This window comes from Melospiza georgiana, chromosome 8 (assembly GCF_028018845.1).
Source record: "Melospiza georgiana isolate bMelGeo1 chromosome 8, bMelGeo1.pri, whole genome shotgun sequence".
NCBI lineage: Eukaryota > Metazoa > Chordata > Aves > Passeriformes > Passerellidae > Melospiza > Melospiza georgiana.
In genome coordinates, this window is record NC_080437.1 from 25,775,686 (window position 1) to 25,794,762 (window position 19,077).

The 19,077-nt window shown below is 38.7% G+C and overlaps 2 protein-coding genes across 3 annotated transcripts in view; one reads left to right on the plus strand and one right to left on the minus strand.

The window, feature by feature from the left end:
* The first annotated feature begins 398 nt into the window (after nt 1-398).
* SFR1 (SWI5 dependent homologous recombination repair protein 1) lies at nt 399-6,162 on the plus strand. Of its 2 annotated transcripts, none has more exons than XM_058029619.1 (4): nt 399-547; nt 2,183-2,298; nt 3,392-3,778; nt 3,899-6,162. In XM_058029619.1, exons 2-4 carry the CDS (start codon nt 2,203-2,205, stop codon nt 4,088-4,090), a joined length of 675 nt encoding a protein of 224 aa, XP_057885602.1. In that variant the 5' UTR covers nt 399-547; nt 2,183-2,202; the 3' UTR covers nt 4,091-6,162. The 2 variants fall into 2 exon arrangements, with proteins under 2 accessions (XP_057885602.1, XP_057885601.1); XM_058029618.1 differs by having other exon boundaries at nt 399-784; nt 3,899-6,161.
* CFAP43 (cilia and flagella associated protein 43) overlaps nt 6,018-19,077 on the minus strand; it is a 42,708-nt gene continuing 29,648 nt past the window's right edge. The window contains exons 25-39 of the mRNA XM_058029617.1: nt 18,552-18,758; nt 17,231-17,320; nt 16,429-16,506; nt 15,500-15,625; nt 14,831-14,950; nt 14,643-14,750; nt 13,367-13,453; nt 12,975-13,063; nt 12,403-12,604; nt 11,529-11,641; nt 10,906-11,062; nt 9,896-10,060; nt 7,904-7,984; nt 6,851-7,004; nt 6,018-6,321 (exon numbers count right to left, since the gene is read on the minus strand). Of these exons, the coding sequence (XP_057885600.1) occupies nt 6,164-6,321; nt 6,851-7,004; nt 7,904-7,984; nt 9,896-10,060; nt 10,906-11,062; nt 11,529-11,641; nt 12,403-12,604; nt 12,975-13,063; nt 13,367-13,453; nt 14,643-14,750; nt 14,831-14,950; nt 15,500-15,625; nt 16,429-16,506; nt 17,231-17,320; nt 18,552-18,758 (1,935 nt within the window). The 3' untranslated portion in view covers nt 6,018-6,163. The remainder of the gene's footprint in view (nt 6,322-6,850; nt 7,005-7,903; nt 7,985-9,895; nt 10,061-10,905; nt 11,063-11,528; nt 11,642-12,402; nt 12,605-12,974; nt 13,064-13,366; nt 13,454-14,642; nt 14,751-14,830; nt 14,951-15,499; nt 15,626-16,428; nt 16,507-17,230; nt 17,321-18,551; nt 18,759-19,077) is intronic.

The following is a 19,077-nucleotide window of genomic DNA, read 5'->3' on the forward strand; positions in this document are numbered from 1 at the left end:
GTTGACATCGTGGAGCTGGGTCATAGGCTGCATTCGATGATCTTAATTTTTCAGCCTGATTCTGTGAGGTGACACCTGACCTCGGCCCAGACGCCAGCCATGAATGGCGGGCCCACGCTGGCCTAAGAGACACAGCACCCCCTGGCATGCTCAGATGGAAAAGGAGGCCTCAGGGGATGCTCCGCGTTTCTCACTCGCGGGATCGGGATCAGGACGGGGATCAGGACCGGGAGAAGAATCAGGACCCCCCTCAGGCTCCAGCCCGCCCCTCAGCCCCACAGCGCCTCCCGCCGCGCGCAGGCGCGAGCAGCCGGCGCCGCCCGGGCACGCGCAGTGCGCAGGCGCGGGGCCGCCCCGGCCCGGCCGCGGGAGGTTGAAGCGCTGAGGGGAGCGGGGACGGAAGGGCGGTTCCGCCGCGTTCTTTCCCCTTTCTCCCCGTTCCTTTGGGGTTTGTGCTGCCCCAGGGGCCTCCCTTCGCTCCCCAGCCCTGCGGGTCGGTGCTGTGCCTGCGTTTTTGGGGTGTAGCACCTCAGAACGAGCTCCACAGGTCTGTGGCCGTGCTTATGGCTTCCCCAGGGTTCATCTTGCTTCTCTGCGGGTGGAAAACTAGCAGGGCAAAAGCTTGAGTGTTAATTGTATTGTGTTAATAGAGTGTTAAAAGTATTGAGTGTTAATAGAGCCTTTTGTTGTTGAGACAGTAAAAGGAGTGAGCGCCTTTATATAACGTAGCTATAAGCAGGAAAACAGAGGACAGTTACAGACGTACCCAAAGTGCAAAAGTCAAGTAAGTATTGAAAAGCAAAATTGTCTTTTCCCCTTCTAACTCAAAATTTCTTTACTTGCTGGACAGAAATTTTTGTGTGATGAACAGCATTACTGGTTGAGAATGCCAAGGATTCATAGCCGAAGATACAGGAAAAGGATTTTAAGAGTGCGGGAGATCTGTGTGAATATGCTGCCAAGTAACAGCATTAGCAAAGCAGTGGAAAAAGTATTAGTTATGGTCATTTAAAGACGAATTTCCATAGAAAGTAAAGGCAGAGAATCGTAGGATTGCTTGGGGGTTTTAAAGCTCTCTCTTAGGCTTAAAATTATTTTGCTCCTTGCAAAGACTCACAACATATTTGTCATATACAGTATGCATAAGAATGATGTTGCTTTTTCTAGGCTCTTCCTTACAAAAAGAAATAATAGTATTAAACTTTGATTATATTTAATGGATGCTCTGGGCTTCCTGTTTAATTGATAGAAAACTAAAATACCCAATTAACTAAACTCCTTACTAAGGTCTGGGTTTTTTTAATCGAGTACCATATGTTCAATTTTGAATAGCTGGGAAGGAATGTTGACTTCTAAGATAAATGAGGACCTCCATCCTTTGGTATCAAGCCAGGAAGACAAGGATTGCTGGGCTATTAAGGCTTTGGCATACTGAAGCTTTGGCAGTTTTCATCTGTGAAAAGGCAGCCCCTTGTGCCAGCCCTCTGTTGCCTAGTTTTTGTTTGCAGGATTTTATTCTTGAGAGGCTTCTGTCTCAAAACTTGTAATTGCAATTTGCAGGTGAGTGGAGGTATAGCTGTTGATTTTCCAGCTGCATTCTGGTCATTAGTAGGTGGTTCACAATTGCTAAATGAAATTAAACATTGCCAAATTGATTTGAAGTTGGTTCATGCTGGGAGGTGTGACTTAACCATTTTAATTAAGGTGCCTTTCTGAGTGAGCTTGGGATGTTTCCTGTTAATCAAAACTTCCACCTGTGTGAGTAATTACTTTTTTAAGCAGCACTCCCAGAAGGATCAAATGAGAGTGGATTGTTTTCAGAGACCTGGATACCCAATTATATTGTTCTATAGAAAAGATTGTTTATTTTTGTGGACAACAAAAACCTTCCTGGCTCCACAGAGCTTTAGGAGTGAGGGGAAAAATAATATATTAAATGGATAGTAAAGGACTTTATGGCATTTAGTAGTGTCATGCATCCTCTCAAAGAAAAGCTGTTCACAAAGCAAGATGCTACTTACACATGAAACAGTTGTGTAATTTATGCAGATGTCCTTTCTGAACATGCCAGTTAGAAAATAAGCCTTAGAATTTAATATTAGAGTTTTTACTCGTTTCTGCAGCCAAGGGCTCATTATAATCAGGTGACAATGACACCATAATTCATTCTGTCATTTAACAGAGACAGCTATTCATCTCGAGATGGAAGAGTCAGTGCTGGATAAATTGCCATCTTTGTGCAGTACTCCGAAGGATGCTGGGGCACCACCTGCACCAGGGACCAGTTCAGGGAAACAGGTATGAAAACTTTCTACTTTTCCAATAATATGATTGTTCCTAGTAAAAGGAATGCCTGTGAAATCATGCAGGAGTCAGAAGTCACTGAGATGCTGCTTGCTGGAAGGCTAGAGACAGGCACCTTATACCTGTAGCTGGGAGGCTGTGCAGGTAAGGAAAGTGCCTGGGGTGCTTTGCTGTGAAAATGCAGATGTTTGCTGTGAAAACAAAGTGATGCAGCAACATAACCCAATGTCTTACTAATAAATTTAAATATTATATAGGGTGTGTGATGGATTTTTTTGCTTCTTTCTTTTAACCTGTCATCTTCAGTTTTCTCAGATCCCAATTTTCTGGGTTGCTGTACATGCAGGATGACCTTCTGTGACTCCTGCCTGAGTGGAACAAAGTACAATGATTTCAGTTTGTATCTTCTCCATAGTGCTGAGCTCTGCTTTGGTCTTACCCTGGGATGTGAAGTGGTGGTACTGTCACACTCAGCATCCAGATCTATGCAGGACAGGCCTGGTTTGAAAGAATTCCATAACTAACCCCTCACTCCTGTATTTTAGTGCATTTCTATAAATAAAAATGTTAGATTATTAAAAATAGTTATTTTGAAGAACAGAAAATCTTTTTAGATGGTTGTGAAGTATCTTGAAGCATGAACAGGTCAAAACTATACAGGTATTTCTAATATATTCTAGAATACAGAACATACCTCCATTAAACCCTTATCTCCATTAAACTAGAGGGGAAATTGATAGCATATTTCAACTTGGCTAATTTTATACTATATTTCTTTTACACAAACACTAGATGAGTAAGTTTACCTCACTAGAATATTGGATTTTGTCCAATAAAATGTGGAGCTACACCTTTCCATATCTTGCAGCTGTGTGTGCAAATACATGTGAGAGGAACAAGTTGATTTTGTTCAAGTTTTTGAAGGCTGTACAGAGAATTAGGAAGTCTAGCTTTAAAATGATAGTTAAATATATTACATATTCTATGTAAATAATAATGATTGCTAAACAGCTATTTGAGATTTGATAAAAATTTAAGAATATTCTAACCACCTGGGTTTTCTGGGTTTATTTATTTTGTTTTTTAGCAAATGAGTGCAGCTCTGAGGGAACGATTAAGGAAAACAAGACGTTCATTTAATGCCAGTTTTACAGTGGCAAAGCGGCTCAAAACAGACACAGAAGAAAAAGACACTGCTGGTGCTGCCACTGAGTGCTTGCCAGAGACAAGGGCAGACTGCTCCAGGTTACAAGATGGTTCTGAAAGCCTGGAAGGAAATGGCACTGGACATACATGTTTCAAAAGTCCCTCACAGGAGAGTGATCCCTGTGGATCAGCAGAGGATTCAGATGTGCTGCAAGTTGATGTTGGTCAGCAGGAGTCCCTTGAAGAGAAAGTGAAGCTGGAGAAACAAGTGCAGGAGAAGGAGGAGCTGCTGCGTAGGCTCAAAATGGTGAAGATGTACAGATCCAAGGTGAGGCAATACTCACTGGTGTTTTACTGTGCTGCTTGTGTATTGTCTCAGTTGAAGGCATTTTATACGAATATCTGCTGGCAGCAGATGATGACTCTTTTTTGTCTGTTCCAATTTCAGAACAACCTGTGTGAGCTGCAGGCTTTGATAGTGAAGTGGAGGAGCAGCACCCAGCTGATGCTCTATGAGCTGCAGTCGGCCTTTTCTGCAGATGGCACGAAAGTGAGTCTCACTCAGCTCATCGACACCTTTGGCTTAGAAGACCAGTTACTGCACTACAGCAGAACAGAAGAAGATTTTGTAGATGCATAATCTACAGCTGCAGAGCTTTCTTTGCACAGACACAAAAGCAGAAAAGACTGAATAAATACTGATTGTGTCAGAAGTGTTGGTCAGACAATGGACTTTATGCTTTGAGGTTAGGAGGTTTTCTCCAGAGATACTTGTAAAGCTGTGTGCATACATACAGTAGGCACTGTAAAAGGCATTACTTAATGGAAAAAAAACAAACTGGTGATGTTTTGGAGAATCTGGCTTAATGACTTGGTCAGTGAATTTTTATTTAATAAAAATAAAGTCATAGTTTAACAGGTAGAAAGAAGTCATTTTTTTAATTAGTCTCTGCATGGTTACTTGTACTGAAATAACTCAAGATTGTCAATTCTGTTGATGTTCAGATGGGGAAGAGTGCAGTTTGTTTATAGATACACCCATTTTACACGTCTGCCTGGTGCTAATGACAGCATTTTGTGAGTTAAGTGAAGATAACTGATTTTCATGATGGTAATATTCCAGAGCTGAGATAAGATGTTTTCACTAGCTTTAACTCCTACTGAGGAAAATATGTCATAATGCAGTTGCTTTCAGGTTCTGGTCCAGACAGTCTCTGCAGAGCTGCTGTCTCATAAGCATTCTGCCACAGCCTGAGGTAATAGAAGGGAAGGCAAGAAAATTGAAACCAGCTTTCTATTCTACTACATCTAGAGCCAAGGTGTTTCCTCTCTTCAAATAAATAAGAAAAACAAGGCCTTGTTTAATGGGATTGCTTCAAATACAGCATCACAAAGCTCAATAAATCTTTACAATTCCATTTATTCTCCAACAAATGCCTTTTTTGAAAGTTGTTTTTATTTAACTTGAAAATGCTTATTTTTTCATCATGGTACCTTTTGTTTTTTATTTTCCCTAAAATCACTGCTTCTCAAGTGTAACAATACATAAATCTTAATGACTATACAACTCTCCCTGCTAGGAATCTTGTTTTCTTATTGCTTATACCCTGCCTTTTTTGTTTGCAGGTGCTATATCCTGTTACCTTAATAAGGGAGTAATTTCTTAGACAGCTCAAGAGAAAGAAAATCAAAGATCATACAGAACCTATTAACCATTGGTAAGGCTCATTAGACTTCAGCCTGTACCTACAATTTGCTCTTAAGAATACTGACTTTTGCTGTCCAGAGAGAATTAATGCAGAACAGCCTTTATTGCAAATCATTATTTGAGTATTAAAGCACTATTTCTCTGCCTCTTTAGGCATATGCAAAAAGATGATGGTGCCTGGTGCAGGGGCCAGTTCACTTCCTTGGAGTTGGAATGATGCTGCTTCTTCAGCAGAAGACAAAAGGTCTTGTAGTGAGATGTAATTAGAATCCTTACAAATCCCAGGTAGAGATGGCAAAGCGAAAAAACATGTACAGGATCACAACTGACATAGTAGAATTTTAAGCTAAGGCATCAAAGCTATTTGTTGCTCTCACAATTAAATGGGTTAAGATGTCATGTGACTTTATGAAAGGAGAAGGGTTGACCCACACCATGGAGCAGGGAAACAAAAAGCAGGGACAATGCCTGAGAGGGCAGAATGGGCTCCAGCAGTAGGTAACTTTATCACAGGTCCTTTATTTTTCTTAGCTGTTGTGGAAGGAGCTGGCAGGAAAATACTCTGCACCTCAGTGTAAAGGGGTGGGAGATGCCAGCAACTATTTCAGGAGGCCAGATGCTTCCAAACCTGCTTTTCCTGTGATTCTGCCCGTGGCAGCAGCCACAGTTCCTGCTGGCTGTGGGTGATTATACCACAATAAGGCACAGCTGCCTTTGGGGTGGGGCCAGCTTGCACACATGGTTCTTTTCTATAATGAGCTATACAGTTTATACAATAAAACCAGTAGAAATAAATCTCATCACCTGAAATATAATGGGGTTAAGACCAGGTGTAAAAAATACAAATCAGACAACTATGCATATTTCAAATGGAAGTTATTTAAAGGAATTACGGAAGAAACAATTTATGGAAAGAAAAGTTCAGAAGGAGAAGAATCAGCTGTCAAAACTCTCTTCCCTTAGATAAGACCATGGTATTATTCATCTATTATTAATCTCTGATTTTTAAATAATATGGAGTGTTCTTGGATTCCAACTTTCAAGTTTTGACTGAAGAAGTGCAAGCTGTTTTTCCTGTTCCTTTATAAGGTTCCGTAGATATTTCTGCTTCACAATCTCTTGGTAACGCTGCCTTGTGATCTTCTCAGAAATATCCCGTGTGTCTGCAGAAAACAAAGTGTTAGTGTTAGCCTGTGCTCAGAGGGGATGTGTGGTCAAAATATTTCAAAAAGGCACTGGACATGCTTTCTTTAGCTTCTAGCAAGTACCCACTGTCTTATAAATCTGTAACTGTTTTCCACTAGTGGAAAGATCTCTCTAAGTTTTCCTAATAGTGAATACTATTCTTAGCTCCACATTACTTTCTCCGTTCTCTTGGAAGGGTGGAAAGAAGCCCATTGAACAGCTCTCAGAAAAAAATGAAATTGTGTTGAAGTCATTAATGACTATAATATTTTGACTTGAACATTTCCAGGAATTCAGCTAGCTTTGGTTACAAGAGCCACAAGAGTCTCCAGGTAGCTCTTCAGTAACCATGGTAGGTTTTGGCAGGAAGGACTCTGCTCATTGTGCACATACAGTAACAGACAGGCATTCCTTGTCCCTCAGCTAAAGGTGGAGAACAGCACTGTCCAGCCTTGCAGTTATTTTTGAATGTTCTTTGCCTGTGCCTAAATGCCTCACTGGACTCACCAGCTGCCTCGAAGATGTGCATCCTTTCTGACACAGAGACAAGCATTTCCTTCAGCTGCAGGCTGAGCTCATAGTTCTCCTGCTCTTTCAGACAGATGCACTTCTTCAGCTCTCTGACTTTTTTCTGATGGTTTTTCACATTCTTCTTGTGCAACTGTCCATTTTGAGATGAATAAAGCAAATATATGAGGTCATACAAAAACTGTTCAGACAAATTTATAATTATAAAAAGTTATAATTTTAAGCACTGTGTTGTACCTTAATAAACTCTAGTGTATGTTGAATTGACTAGTAGCACATGATAGGATTTACTTTGGAAAGTGTCTTTCACACATGGTATCTCAGTTTATGGAGTTCTAATTTAAGGAGCAGCCAAGGAATAAAAAGGTATGGGTCAGGAAGAAAGACATAGTAAAGATAAAACTTGAAAGGCAAAGGGAGAAAAGGAAGTCAATGGAATCAGTGAGTTAAGGACATGCTCTAAGCTGCTGAAACTGATGGATGGGCTGTAAAGGGACAAGATAAATTCTAAAGCTCTAAGAGGAAGAGGAAGCTGATGCCAATTAGCACAACTTGGAGAAAATCCAGTGAAATCACTTTAAAAAAAAGGACAGTCATAATTTGAATGATGAAATGCATGAAGCAGCCAGCCAATCAGATTGTTGTGTCTCTTATTTTGAATACAAAGGGGAGGGATACTTTGAACAGGCTGGTGCTCCTGGAAAGAAACATTAAACACTGAAGATGGAAAGAATGCTTCATTAGGAATGGAGAAATGACTTACAGGCAGTGCTGTGTAAGAAATGTTTAGCATATCTGCATTCAGATGTTCAGGGTAGGAAAGTATTTAATTCCAGTAACAGAGCAAGAAGCCAGGCTTCATCTCTGCAGCAATCCACATGTGATGAGTGCTTCCAAACACTAGAGAGCTGCTGCTGCAGACAGCACAGCTCAAGCTGAGGAAACTATTGAAAACCAGATGGACAAATACATGATATATCTATATTTATATATCTATGTGTCTCTCAGATGTGGTGATTCCCTTGGATTTACCTTATCCATGACGCTGAGGCTCTGCTCCATCCCTGCTAGCTGCTGAGCAGTGTGGGTGTCGTAGTTATGCACAGTTAGGAACTGAAAAAATAAAACCAGAAAGAAATGATCTTATGCCTGTTCATTCTCAACAATTCCACCCTTCTATGAAGAAAATCATACTATGTGGAACTCAAAACACTGGAATTCTGCAGTGGTAAAGCTTACTATTGATCATAAATGGACCTTGTAAAGATATGCTTGGATGCTGTGGGAGTACCTAGACTGTGCAGCTGTTAAAAAGGATGTTATTTATTATATATTTGTAATGGAAACAAGGGCCAAACAAGTATGCTGAGGCTGTCAAAACCCCAAGGTATGCTTTTGCTTGTAATCTAAGCTAACATAGCTGGAGGCAGTCTGTCTTTAGGCTACAGAGGAAAATTATTATTTTCTGTCTAATGGCTTCCTAATCATTCTTACTTCTTTTATTGTTCTATCTGCATAGTAACTGACATATCAGAATTTATTGATTTTTTTCCTTGAGCACACTGCTACTAAAATACCTCTTTATCAAATGACAAATGGTAAACCCCATAATGTTTTATGGATCTATAACAGCAGTAGACAGGTTTCTGTAGATGTAGATTCATCCTTCCAGAGTACTGTCCCACCAAAGTGACAGGGAGAATCCTGTGGACTGTTCTAGTTACAGGAGGAGAAACAGGAAAGACCCAGAAGGGGCTCCTTGCCTACAGAATTAAACTTCTTTCACTCACTGCTTCATTAGCAGCCCTCATTCCAAATAATCTCAAGTCCTTGCTCACACACATTTTCATAAACCATCTTTCTTTCCATTCCTGTTGTTGGGGTATCTGTTACCTTATCTTTCCCACTAACCCCATATTCTAATCCAAAAGTGACCTAAGTAAATTCCCTCAGGGCATTCAAATTCTGATTAAACTGGTAAATGCCTTTACTATGGGCAGTTTAACTCTGAAGGGCAAGAGCTCTGCTCATCAGTTTAATGAATAGAGCTAACGGCAACACTGATGATAAACTTGCCACAAGAATTTTTCAATGCACTGTCACAACACCTCTTTGGAAAGCTGTTCTGGTGATAGGTGTTAGCCAATCCTGTGGCTGTGATTCAGAACATGCATTTTGTAGAGCAGCAATACAAATGAAGATTAAGCAAAACATATGTTTTGAATTTTCTTCTAATCCTTTGGTTGAATTGCAATATCCTTACCTGCTGTCCAACACTTTCCTTTTCCTCTGTGCTTTACAGCTGTCCCCACTGCTGTATCTTCAGCCTACCCATCCTTCAACATCCCTTACTCCAAACCTTTATGCCACACACTTCATCAGCATATGACTGTAAGATTTCCCTACAGTTTTCAACATCCCATATTGCAATACCCCCAGGCATTTCCTACAACCTTTCTTCTCCCAGTGGTATCCTTGGCCGTGTCCCACAACCTTTACCTCTTTCTCCTGCCTGCCAGCGGGGCTTGTTGGAAGCTGTGTAGGTGCTGACATGCTGGCGGCCGCCCCTCCTGCCTGCCGGGCTGGGCCAGCGAATGGCAGCGAGAGGGTGGGACCCGCTGAGGCTCCCCCAGGAACCTCCGGCTCCGAGCAGAGCAAAGTTAAAAAATGGCTGTGCCATACCAGCTGGGGGCACCTCAGACTTCCACTTACAAAGGACTGCTCGATTTAAGAGATCTGTTCCTTGTGGCTGCAAAATTCTGGTTCCTTATTCAAGGCCAATTTTGAAACACTGAGTTAGGGCTAATTTTGCCTTAATTTAACACTGTAACATCCCGAAGAATTTCATCACTGCTCAATCTCACGAGTAAGACTTCCCTTTGAAAGCTGAATTGCTGACCTACTAGGAATCATGTTTCTCTGGTAATAAGAGATTTATGAGGTACAAATATAAATGATCTTTCTTATAGGTACAGGCAGCATAATTTTCTACAGTTGAAATATAAATCAGAAAAAGCAACTCACTAGCTGGCAATCTTTTGAAATAGGTAGGATTACAATATCCCGAGCCTTCTCTTTCAGATCTTGTATCTGCATTTTCATTTTCTTGTGTTCCCATTCCAGCTGTATTATCCCTTTGGAGAAGTCCTTAAATTCTACCATGGCAGTAATTTTTTTTTCTCCTTGAGCCTAAAAAAATAGATCAATCTTAATTAACACACTTAACAGATTATGGAATAATTGTTTGCAACAAGATGGGCAAGTTTCCAAAGTCATAATTTTAGTCAATTAAACATGCTATACTTTATGCCTCTTTCCAGACTTACTCCAGATGGTTATCTTTTAAGGAAGTTCTTTCTCTTTTATGCTCTGTGTCACAGCCTTAGATCATGGAAATAGATGAAGAAAATGACAACTAACCTCTCGCCCCATCAATCTATCTTACATCAGAATGGAAAGGCAGTTTAGGTCTACAAAATACAAGCTTGCTCTGTTTAAGTTATTTTGCATATGTTACAGAAGGCTTTGTGCAGTAGCAGTAAAAGACAATTTTTGTACAGCTAGAATGCCTTAAAAAAGAACATTTCATGAGGGTATGAAAAACTGTTTTAAGTATCATCACCAATTTCACCTTACATAAGAAACTATGAATTTTTAAATTTAATGTGAGCCACTCTTTGAATGCTTTTTAACATGGCTGTAAGTTTGCCTCAAGGGAATTTTTGGTCTGGTGCCCATGATATTAGCATTTTCTAGTTACAATGTATGTGTAAGTGATGGTGTGTCTAAAGCCTGTCACCATTTCATTGACCTGAACTGTATTGATCAAACATCAAGAAAGCAGTCTGCACTGCAATCTCTACATCATCAGAAGAGACATTAGAGAATGCTTAATAGCTTCTAGATAACAATTGAGCCTGCTGGTGTGTTGTAATGAATTGAAACTAGATGTCAGACTGGAGAAAAAGCTGAGCCCCTGAAGGACAATACATTTGTTTAGGAAGCTTAAATCTCCTCCAGATAATGTAAATTACCGCAACATTGCGATTCAGTTCCTCAACAACACTCCTATCAATGAGAACAGCATCACTGTACTCTGGGATCTGAGTACCATCCAATTCCACCTGTCCTTGTTTTAGCAAAAACTGGACAATCAAATTCTGCTGAAGCTTTATCTTCTCCTCTTTCAGCCTAAGATGGCAAAAAACAAAAACAGTGTTTAGTGATTTCAACAGGATTACAGAAATCCTCCCATGATTCTCAATGTTTATATTTATTACTGGCAGGTGGTATGTTCATGTAGGGCTTACTCTTTTCCAGACTCTGTCTTCTGTTTGCTGCTGAAGTGACTACAAAATCTGGAACTTATGGTATATATACACTTAAAGTTTTCAAGCACTGGATTCAGTTTAACATACACTAAGCAATGTTGTGGGGAAAATGTCATTACTGAAATGAAATCTTAATATCAATTGGAAAGAAAACAGAAGAGACTTCCAGCCAGGGCCCATTTTCCTTTATATTTTACTTTGGAATTTATGAAACCTAGATAAAAGAGTGCAGGAGAACAGAAGTGAATGATTTTGTTTGTAACTTTTGGTTCTGTGTTAGTGGAGTATTAAAGATCAGCTGAACACAGGAAAAGATAAAAAATTACCAAGTGAGTTCTTGGAAAGCTTTCTCCAGTTCTGACTTCATCTTATCATTTTCCTCTGTTCTTCTATGGAGACAGCCCTGCATCTCTGCCAGTGCCAGGGTCTTCCATTTCACCTAGGCAAGCAACATTGTGACATTCCCAACCTTTTCAACTTTGTCAGCATGTCAGGGCAAGCTTCTTTGAGGACAGAAAAGCCAAGTTCTTAAGAAGATATCTTTATATATAAATATGCAGCCCAGTATTTTGAGAATCTCAGTACAGCATATAAGACATAAAGGTTAAGCCTTATACTATGCTCAGGAAATTATTTGTTCATATATGAGTATTCATGTGGAGGGAAATAATATTTTCTTCTCTTTTGGTAAAATTTCATGTATATCTGTCTCTGGATAATTCAGATTTATTCATTCATGCTTTTATAATTAACAAATACATCTCCAGAACCATCTTTTGTTAAGTCTAGAAAAATATCAGAATGCATTGGTGCAAGTGTAGAATGCTTATGGGAGAGGATGACTTCAACAGATAAAGGGAATCAAATACCTTATAGGTTTTTTTTTGTATGGATAGAGAAAAGGAAAATGATGGGTTTTTATTTTTAATGAAACCATATCAAGGTGACAATCATTCTGATCAAATCCATCCATACTAATAGGCTAATTTTTCCTCTGAAGAACTACAGCTAGAACTAGAGAACAGGTTCACCTGTTATTCTGAATTGAATGTAGCCAGAACAAATTTTCAAAGGCCAAGGGAGTATATGTACCCTGCATTGTTATTTCACCACTAGCTTGACTCTACATGAGAACTCCACTAAAATTTAAGATTCAAAAATATCAAGAAGTATATGGGCAAAATAAAGAATTTTACATACCAGCTCCTCGCTCTCCATTTTATTTCTTCTAGCTAGACAAAAACGTTCCCACACAGACCGGTCTAAGCCACTAGGCATGTGCTCAGGTCTATCCAGTTCATCCATGGCTTTCATTAAAAGGGAAACTGCACCTTGGTAATCCTCAGGTGATCCCTTCACATAGGGGTTAGCTGTGTCAAGGAGGATTTCTGTATCTGGGATCCTAGAGCACACATAGACCATAGACAGGATGTACTTTGTATTTTCTGTTGCATAGCAGAAGGTCACAAATAACTAAGAATGTTTCATACTCTCAATCTCTTGCAAAAAGCAAACAGATAAGACTATACCAAACAATAATATTGTCTTGGAACCTGATGATTGCTTAGATTGCATTTAAAATAGATTTTGTGGAATAAATAAGGAAAAGTATATTCAAAATAGCAATTTTTAGTGTGACTGGAAATTAGCTATTGTCAACTATTCCACAACAAGCAGGCAATAAAATTTAGACTATTAGAATACATAGTATTCTCATTCTTGACTCACAAGGAAGATTAGTATTTAAATAATGGAATCAGAGGGGATCTTACTCTGGTCGATGTTTATAAAGTTGTAGAAGCTCCTCAAAGAGACTGCCAGGTGTATGGGCAAACTGCTTCACAAAACCATGTTCCAGGTTCTGGGAGGGAGGAAGAAAGCTTTGTTACCACAATATTATTTTTTAAAAAAGCATCAACTTGCCCATATCTTAGAAATACTGGATGCAGCACTTTTGCAAGTGCTCCCAAACATCACAGGAATCTGCACTATTTCATAAACTCTTCTATGCACACACTGTCCTTTACTGCCTAATTTCATTGATCAGTGAATTGGCCACAACTCTTGCTTACAGAGCAGTACATTCTTCTCATTATGAAGATATAACATTAACTTTTAATGAAACTCTGAATTCTGAAACTCCTTGTGTTTTCAAAAGTCTCACCTTCTCTTCATGTAATGCCTCTTTATAGGGGCCTGTGCAAGCCTCAACAGCCTGTTTTGCAGCCAGGATTTTTCTTGCACCCTTGACCTGTAGTAAAACCGAGAGATTTCAGGAATGAAAAAAGCAGCAGAAGCAGTGGATGGCTATTCACACACAGTGATGAAGCTCACACATTCTTATTTCTAGAGATAACCTTGTGAGTTATTTTAAGTAACCATACAGTGCCTTCTTCAGCGGTCACTTACAGGTACTGCTAGAAGATGAAGTGCTGTAAAATTAAACTAACTGCTGCTTAAGAATTTAACACATTTCAAAAGAAATGCTTACAAGCCCTTTGAAACACTGAATGTAACTATGTACGTTGATACCATTTTTCTACAGAGATTTCTCTTTACTTTCATGTCATCTCAGGTAAGACCAGTCAAAAAATCCCAAATGTTGTTCAGTGGAGAGTTCTTAACTTTAGAATGCAATTTCCCCATTGTCATGGCAGAGCTCTGCTATGTATAAGGATATTAAAGTCATGTTTTATAGAGGCTGTTAAATTCTAATACTCTGCTGGGGAGACAGTTCTGTTGTATGACAAACTTGTTGTTGTGACAGTTTTTGACAGTTTCCATGGACCAAAAGTTGTACCAATGAGGCCATTTAGAAAATGAGGGGAAATAATTTGAAAATTGTAAGCTTGTATACTCTTGGCCTCAGATGGCTTTAAAACCAGTCCAGCCAATTCAGTGGTGGGGGCTAGATGCCTGTTGGGAATCCCTCCCTGCAGCTCACAATGGGCTGCTGGCAGCTCCAAACACACACAGGCTGAGCAGGAGAGCTGACATGTGGAGGCAGCAGCATATTTATTATCTGAGGACTCATGAACAGCTCCATAAAGACAAAGTGGGCAAATGGGATAATATTGTCCCAAAAGCCAGAAGCAACCTGCAGACTACCATAGTAAGAGACTTGCACTGAAACCTAGACCAACTGCTGTACTTTCAGCTTGATACCAGGTAGAAAAGAATATTCTTTGTAGCAAACAAATAGCAGCATGCCCTTCTGAATGTATGAAGTTTTACCAAAGGTGAACTGAGCTGAGAACCTATCAAGAAAACCAGAAGTATTTATAATGTATGTCACCTGCACAAATTGAAAAAAAAAAGACTGTAAATTGTCAGAAAGTCCTTTATGGCAAGATTTTGGTTTGGAAAGAGTAGACTTCACATGAAACTGTACTTTAAACATTACATTACTCCCAACAACAGCATTCCAAATGATAACTTACTTTTTCTTTCTTCTTTTTCATAAGGAATTTATGAAGTCCAGCTTCTCTGGTGTCCAACTCTTCATCCAACAGTAAAGTGTAAATGAGATTGATTATTTTGAGTTCTTCCTGTGAAATGATTGTAATAAAAAAGTTAAAATTTCTGCTGCACAGAGGTACAGATGAAAAATTAATGCTTTTTGCAATACCTGGTAGATGACCATCTGTGATTTCAGTTTCTTTACAGAGAGTTTGCGGACAAGCTCATCGAAATTTTGTGTTGTTTCCTTGATGGAAGCTTCAATTTTTTTCCATTCATTTCTCAGAAACTGGGGAAGGGAAGGACAAGAGCAGCAATATTACATCTGGAGGAACAAGTAACTTTTTATGTCTCTCTCAATATATATCTATATACATGAGATGATGGAGAATGCACAATATACAAATGTATAATTCAGCCAAAAGGCCACAGAAATTACTTGTTTGAAAAGAGAGTTCTGCCAGGCTACAAAGTTATGTTGTTCCAATACCACTTTGAAGAATAAATAAATTTTATTATTTTTGTATGGCATCAGCAACTCTGGGAGTGAACCTGAAAAACACATTTCAGAAATACTGGTACATTTGTGAGGAAAGTTACCTTCTCAGGATATCACATCTTTTACAGGTTTTTGCACATAGTAATTGTTATAAGTGGAGACTGCCTGATTCTGTCTGAGGTAGGATTTATTTAATATGCCATGTGATATTTGATGATCATTTATTCTTAGTTTATCCTATTTATTAGCATTCATTTTTAGAAGTTGCTTCTAAGAAAGACTGGAAGCTTTGGTCATGAGCACTGTGAACAAACCCATCTTTTCCTCATTTTAATTTACCTGTCTATAATCTTCTTTTTCTTCATTCAATTCATTGACTTTTTTTTCATATTCTTCAAATACTTTTTTTTCGTCTTCAGTCCAAAGATCCTCAGGTTTGGATAAAAAATCAGGTGGAGGAATATCCTGGAAGTATTGAAGAATAATATGTTTAAAAAGCAATATTAAGTCTACATCAGCACACTAAGAAACTACAGCATGCACTAAATTTAACAAAAGGTATTTCTTAGGAAGATACAAGTCTTAATTCAAAGTAACATATATATTCTGTGCTTTGGTCCGTTACTTGCACCAGTAATTTTAGTGTATCTATACTGTATATATATCATATATATATGCAAACAGGAATTCACTACTGGATCTTGCAAAATACAAGAACTTCATACTCCAATACTACTGCAGTACAAGATACACCAAATTTTCTGTTTCAGAACCCCAAACCTAACTCCATGCTTCCATAAGCTTCTATGTGGAGTCCTAATATTCCAAAACAGATTGATTCAGAGGACTGCTTGGGTCTACCAATCCTTTTTCTGTGGCCCTCCTTCACATCCTTTCCTTTCTCTATTGCTGTACTATCTATATTTGGTGAGTTAAATGAAACAAAGTGGTTTTCTGTAAGATCACAGCCTTCCCCCAACAATATAGGTGTTATAATGGTAATATCTTAGATGTACATTAAATAGATGATGTTCCAGAGTATTCCAATGTGATAGGAATAGATGTTGATAGGTAATTCTACACAGGCAGTAAAATCTTGTGGTCTTTTTTTGTGTATGCTCTCTTATGGAGTCCCTCTGGTCATAATGCAATTCTACAGTTCTCCAGCTTTTTGTGGTCACTGAGTTTGGAGATATTTGCTGGTTGAATTTCACATTGCCACAGGAGCCCACAGGTTTCCTAAAGGACATGGCAGAAACACATCTCACCATTTTCAAAATGTCTTCCCTCCTGAGTTCCAGCACTCCACCCATCATTTCCTCAAGAGCACGCAGTCGATCATCATCCTGGGAAGAACCACAAAAAATATTTGAAGGTACAAAAGGAAGTGTAGCAATTGCAAGTTTTGGGCATGATAACAGTGTTTACCTCTAGATTATTCAGCATGTAAAAGCAGATTGATGCTTTTTGGGGATGTGTGTGAAACAGGCCAAAAGTTTCAGTTTTTTCTGGTAAAGTTACTTATATGCCAAATAACTTACTAGAACTGCCATTTTGGCAGTTTTGGAAAGAACACAGGCATAGGTTACTCCTGACAAGCTATGAAGAAGGAAGTTGTAATTGTGCATCTGTTTTGGAGACAGAACCATCTTAGTTTTTTTATAGATGCATTTTAAAGCCAGAGGAAAGCACTACAATCTTCTAGTCTGAACCATGGAGAAGAGAGGCTGCTGAATCAACAAACACATATCAAGCAAAAAGATCTTGACTGAGGAGAAGCATGAATTTGCACATGTATCTAGCTCCCAGCCACCTGATATGGTATTTTAAATTGCCCCTAAGCACATGTTTAAAAACTGTGAGTCTAACATTCTATCTTTTCTTCCCCCAGCTGACCTATGTAGTTCTGATTGTAAACAGTAATAAGAAGGAAGAGGCACATATCATCAATACCTACCAGTTTAGATTTATTCTCTCATACTACATTACTGGAATGTTTCAGTGCTGCAATAATTAAACAGCCTAAACAGAGACAATGGGGATGTGTAAAAGGGATGTTTCTTCACTTACTGTAGCAGCAAGGCGTCTTTCCTTTTCAAGCTTAGCCAGCATTTCTGCCTGCTCTTTCTCCTCTTCAGTCATGTATTTCTCAGCTTTAATCTGAAGGCAGAAAATGAAGAAGTTTGTATCAGGCTTCTTTTCTCCAAATGTGATCACAGGGACTAAGAACCTTTGGAAAAATGGTAGTCCTGGTTTTGGCTGGGATGGAGTTTATTTTCTTCCAAGTAGCTGGTGTACAGTGCATCCCACAGCCTGGGGATTGCTATGTTGGTGGTGAGCAGTTCTTTCTCATTTGCATCAGTTAGGGTTTTTTTTGGCTTTATTTCTTTCTCTTTTCATTATTTTCCTCTTAATTACATTTATGATTAGGTTTTAATTGCATTAATTACACTATTATTTATCATTGTTGTCATTATTATAATATTTTATTTCAGTTATGAAACTGTTCTAATCTCAACCCATGAGTTTTCTCACTTTTACCCTTCCAATTGTTTCCCTCACCCTGGTGAGAAGGGGCAGTGAGTGAGCAGCTGTGTGGTGCATAGTTGCTAACTGGGGTTAAAGCATGACAATGGTGTACTACAAATTCTCAATGCTTGCTGTATATCTGCTCTATGACAATATTCCTCAAGTTGAAAATTCTCATTTTGAACAACAACAGAAACTACATTTAAATATCCTAAAATATAAACCATCATCACTTTTGTTGCTAATATTTAAATATCCTAAAATAGAAACCATCATTATTTTGTTGCTATTGTTGCTATAGTTGTGTTTTGTGTATGCCTTCTCTTCTAGTTCAATGACATGGACTGGTGAGAGAGCAAAGAAAAATGGGAAAAGATTGACCACACGAGCAGATAAGATCAGTGGAATTTACTGCATAAGAAATTTAGTGTTTCTTTGTAAATAATTAATTGAATTTATAAGTACATTACTAAGTGTGCTCTAATACTTAGATTTTTAGTTTAAAACTACTTTTTTTTCAAAATGGCACTCAGAGAAAACAGAGAAACTCTTAACTATGGAAGCAATTCCTGAAAGCCTGGTTGATATGTTAGAAACAAAGAACTTCTATCAAATTTATGGGCATATTTAAAACTTTTAACAGCAAAAAATTAAGTTTGTATACATTTTTCATTTCAGATCAACTTATTAAGGCTTTTCTCTCTAAAAAGGAAAGGGAAGAAAATGGGCCAAAAAGATGATTTTAAGTATACAGACACCCTCTGCATGAGGGGTTTTCAGTACTGACACAGTGTGTGGAAATGACAAGAATTAGAAAGCTGGGTTTGAATGGGTCAAATACAAAGATGCATTTTTCAGACACCTCTGAATCCTGAACAGTGAGCACTCGCTCTGGAATCTCATCATCTGTAAAGTCTGGCTCCCACAATTCCACTTGAAGGTCAAGCTGCTCCAAGATTTCTTGGATCTTCAGGTTTCTTTCTTTCACTCGTGCTATCTCCTGCTCCTTTTTTTGTACAATGATGTCAAATTCCTCATTAAAAGCAGCCTTCACTTTGTGAATGACTTCCTGGAATACCAAACAGCAGCACTGTTCAGATCACATCCATCCATGTTTATATACTACTCCTCAAGCCATCAGAATCATGAATGTATTTGTGTGTGTGGCAAGGAAATAAATGGTAAAACCTTTTTGTGAAAATTGTAAGCATGAGTTCAAGTTTGTTAAATGGACTTTGGCAGATGATGTCTTTTTTCTTTTTTTTCCCAACAAATTTTTATTCATTTTCTTCTACACATTAGGCATTTAAGAAAGAGTCTGAAGGAAACATGCTGCTGCCAAAGCTAGATAAAAAATTAGGCTCCTCTATTGGCTTTTTTTTTGGCCC

What these genes read in the sequence shown, in the direction of transcription:
- SFR1 (XM_058029619.1), top strand. Translation starts at nt 2,203, where the DNA reads ATGGAAGAGTCAGTGCTGGATAAATTGCCATCTTTGTGCAGTACTCCG. An exon ending in GGACCAGTTCAGGGAAACAG is followed by an intron (nt 2,299 to 3,391) that starts GTATGAAAACTT and finishes TTTGTTTTTTAG; the next exon opens with CAAATGAGTGCAGCTCTGAG. An exon ending in TGAAGATGTACAGATCCAAG is followed by an intron (nt 3,779 to 3,898) that starts GTGAGGCAATAC and finishes TTCCAATTTCAG; the next exon opens with AACAACCTGTGTGAGCTGCA.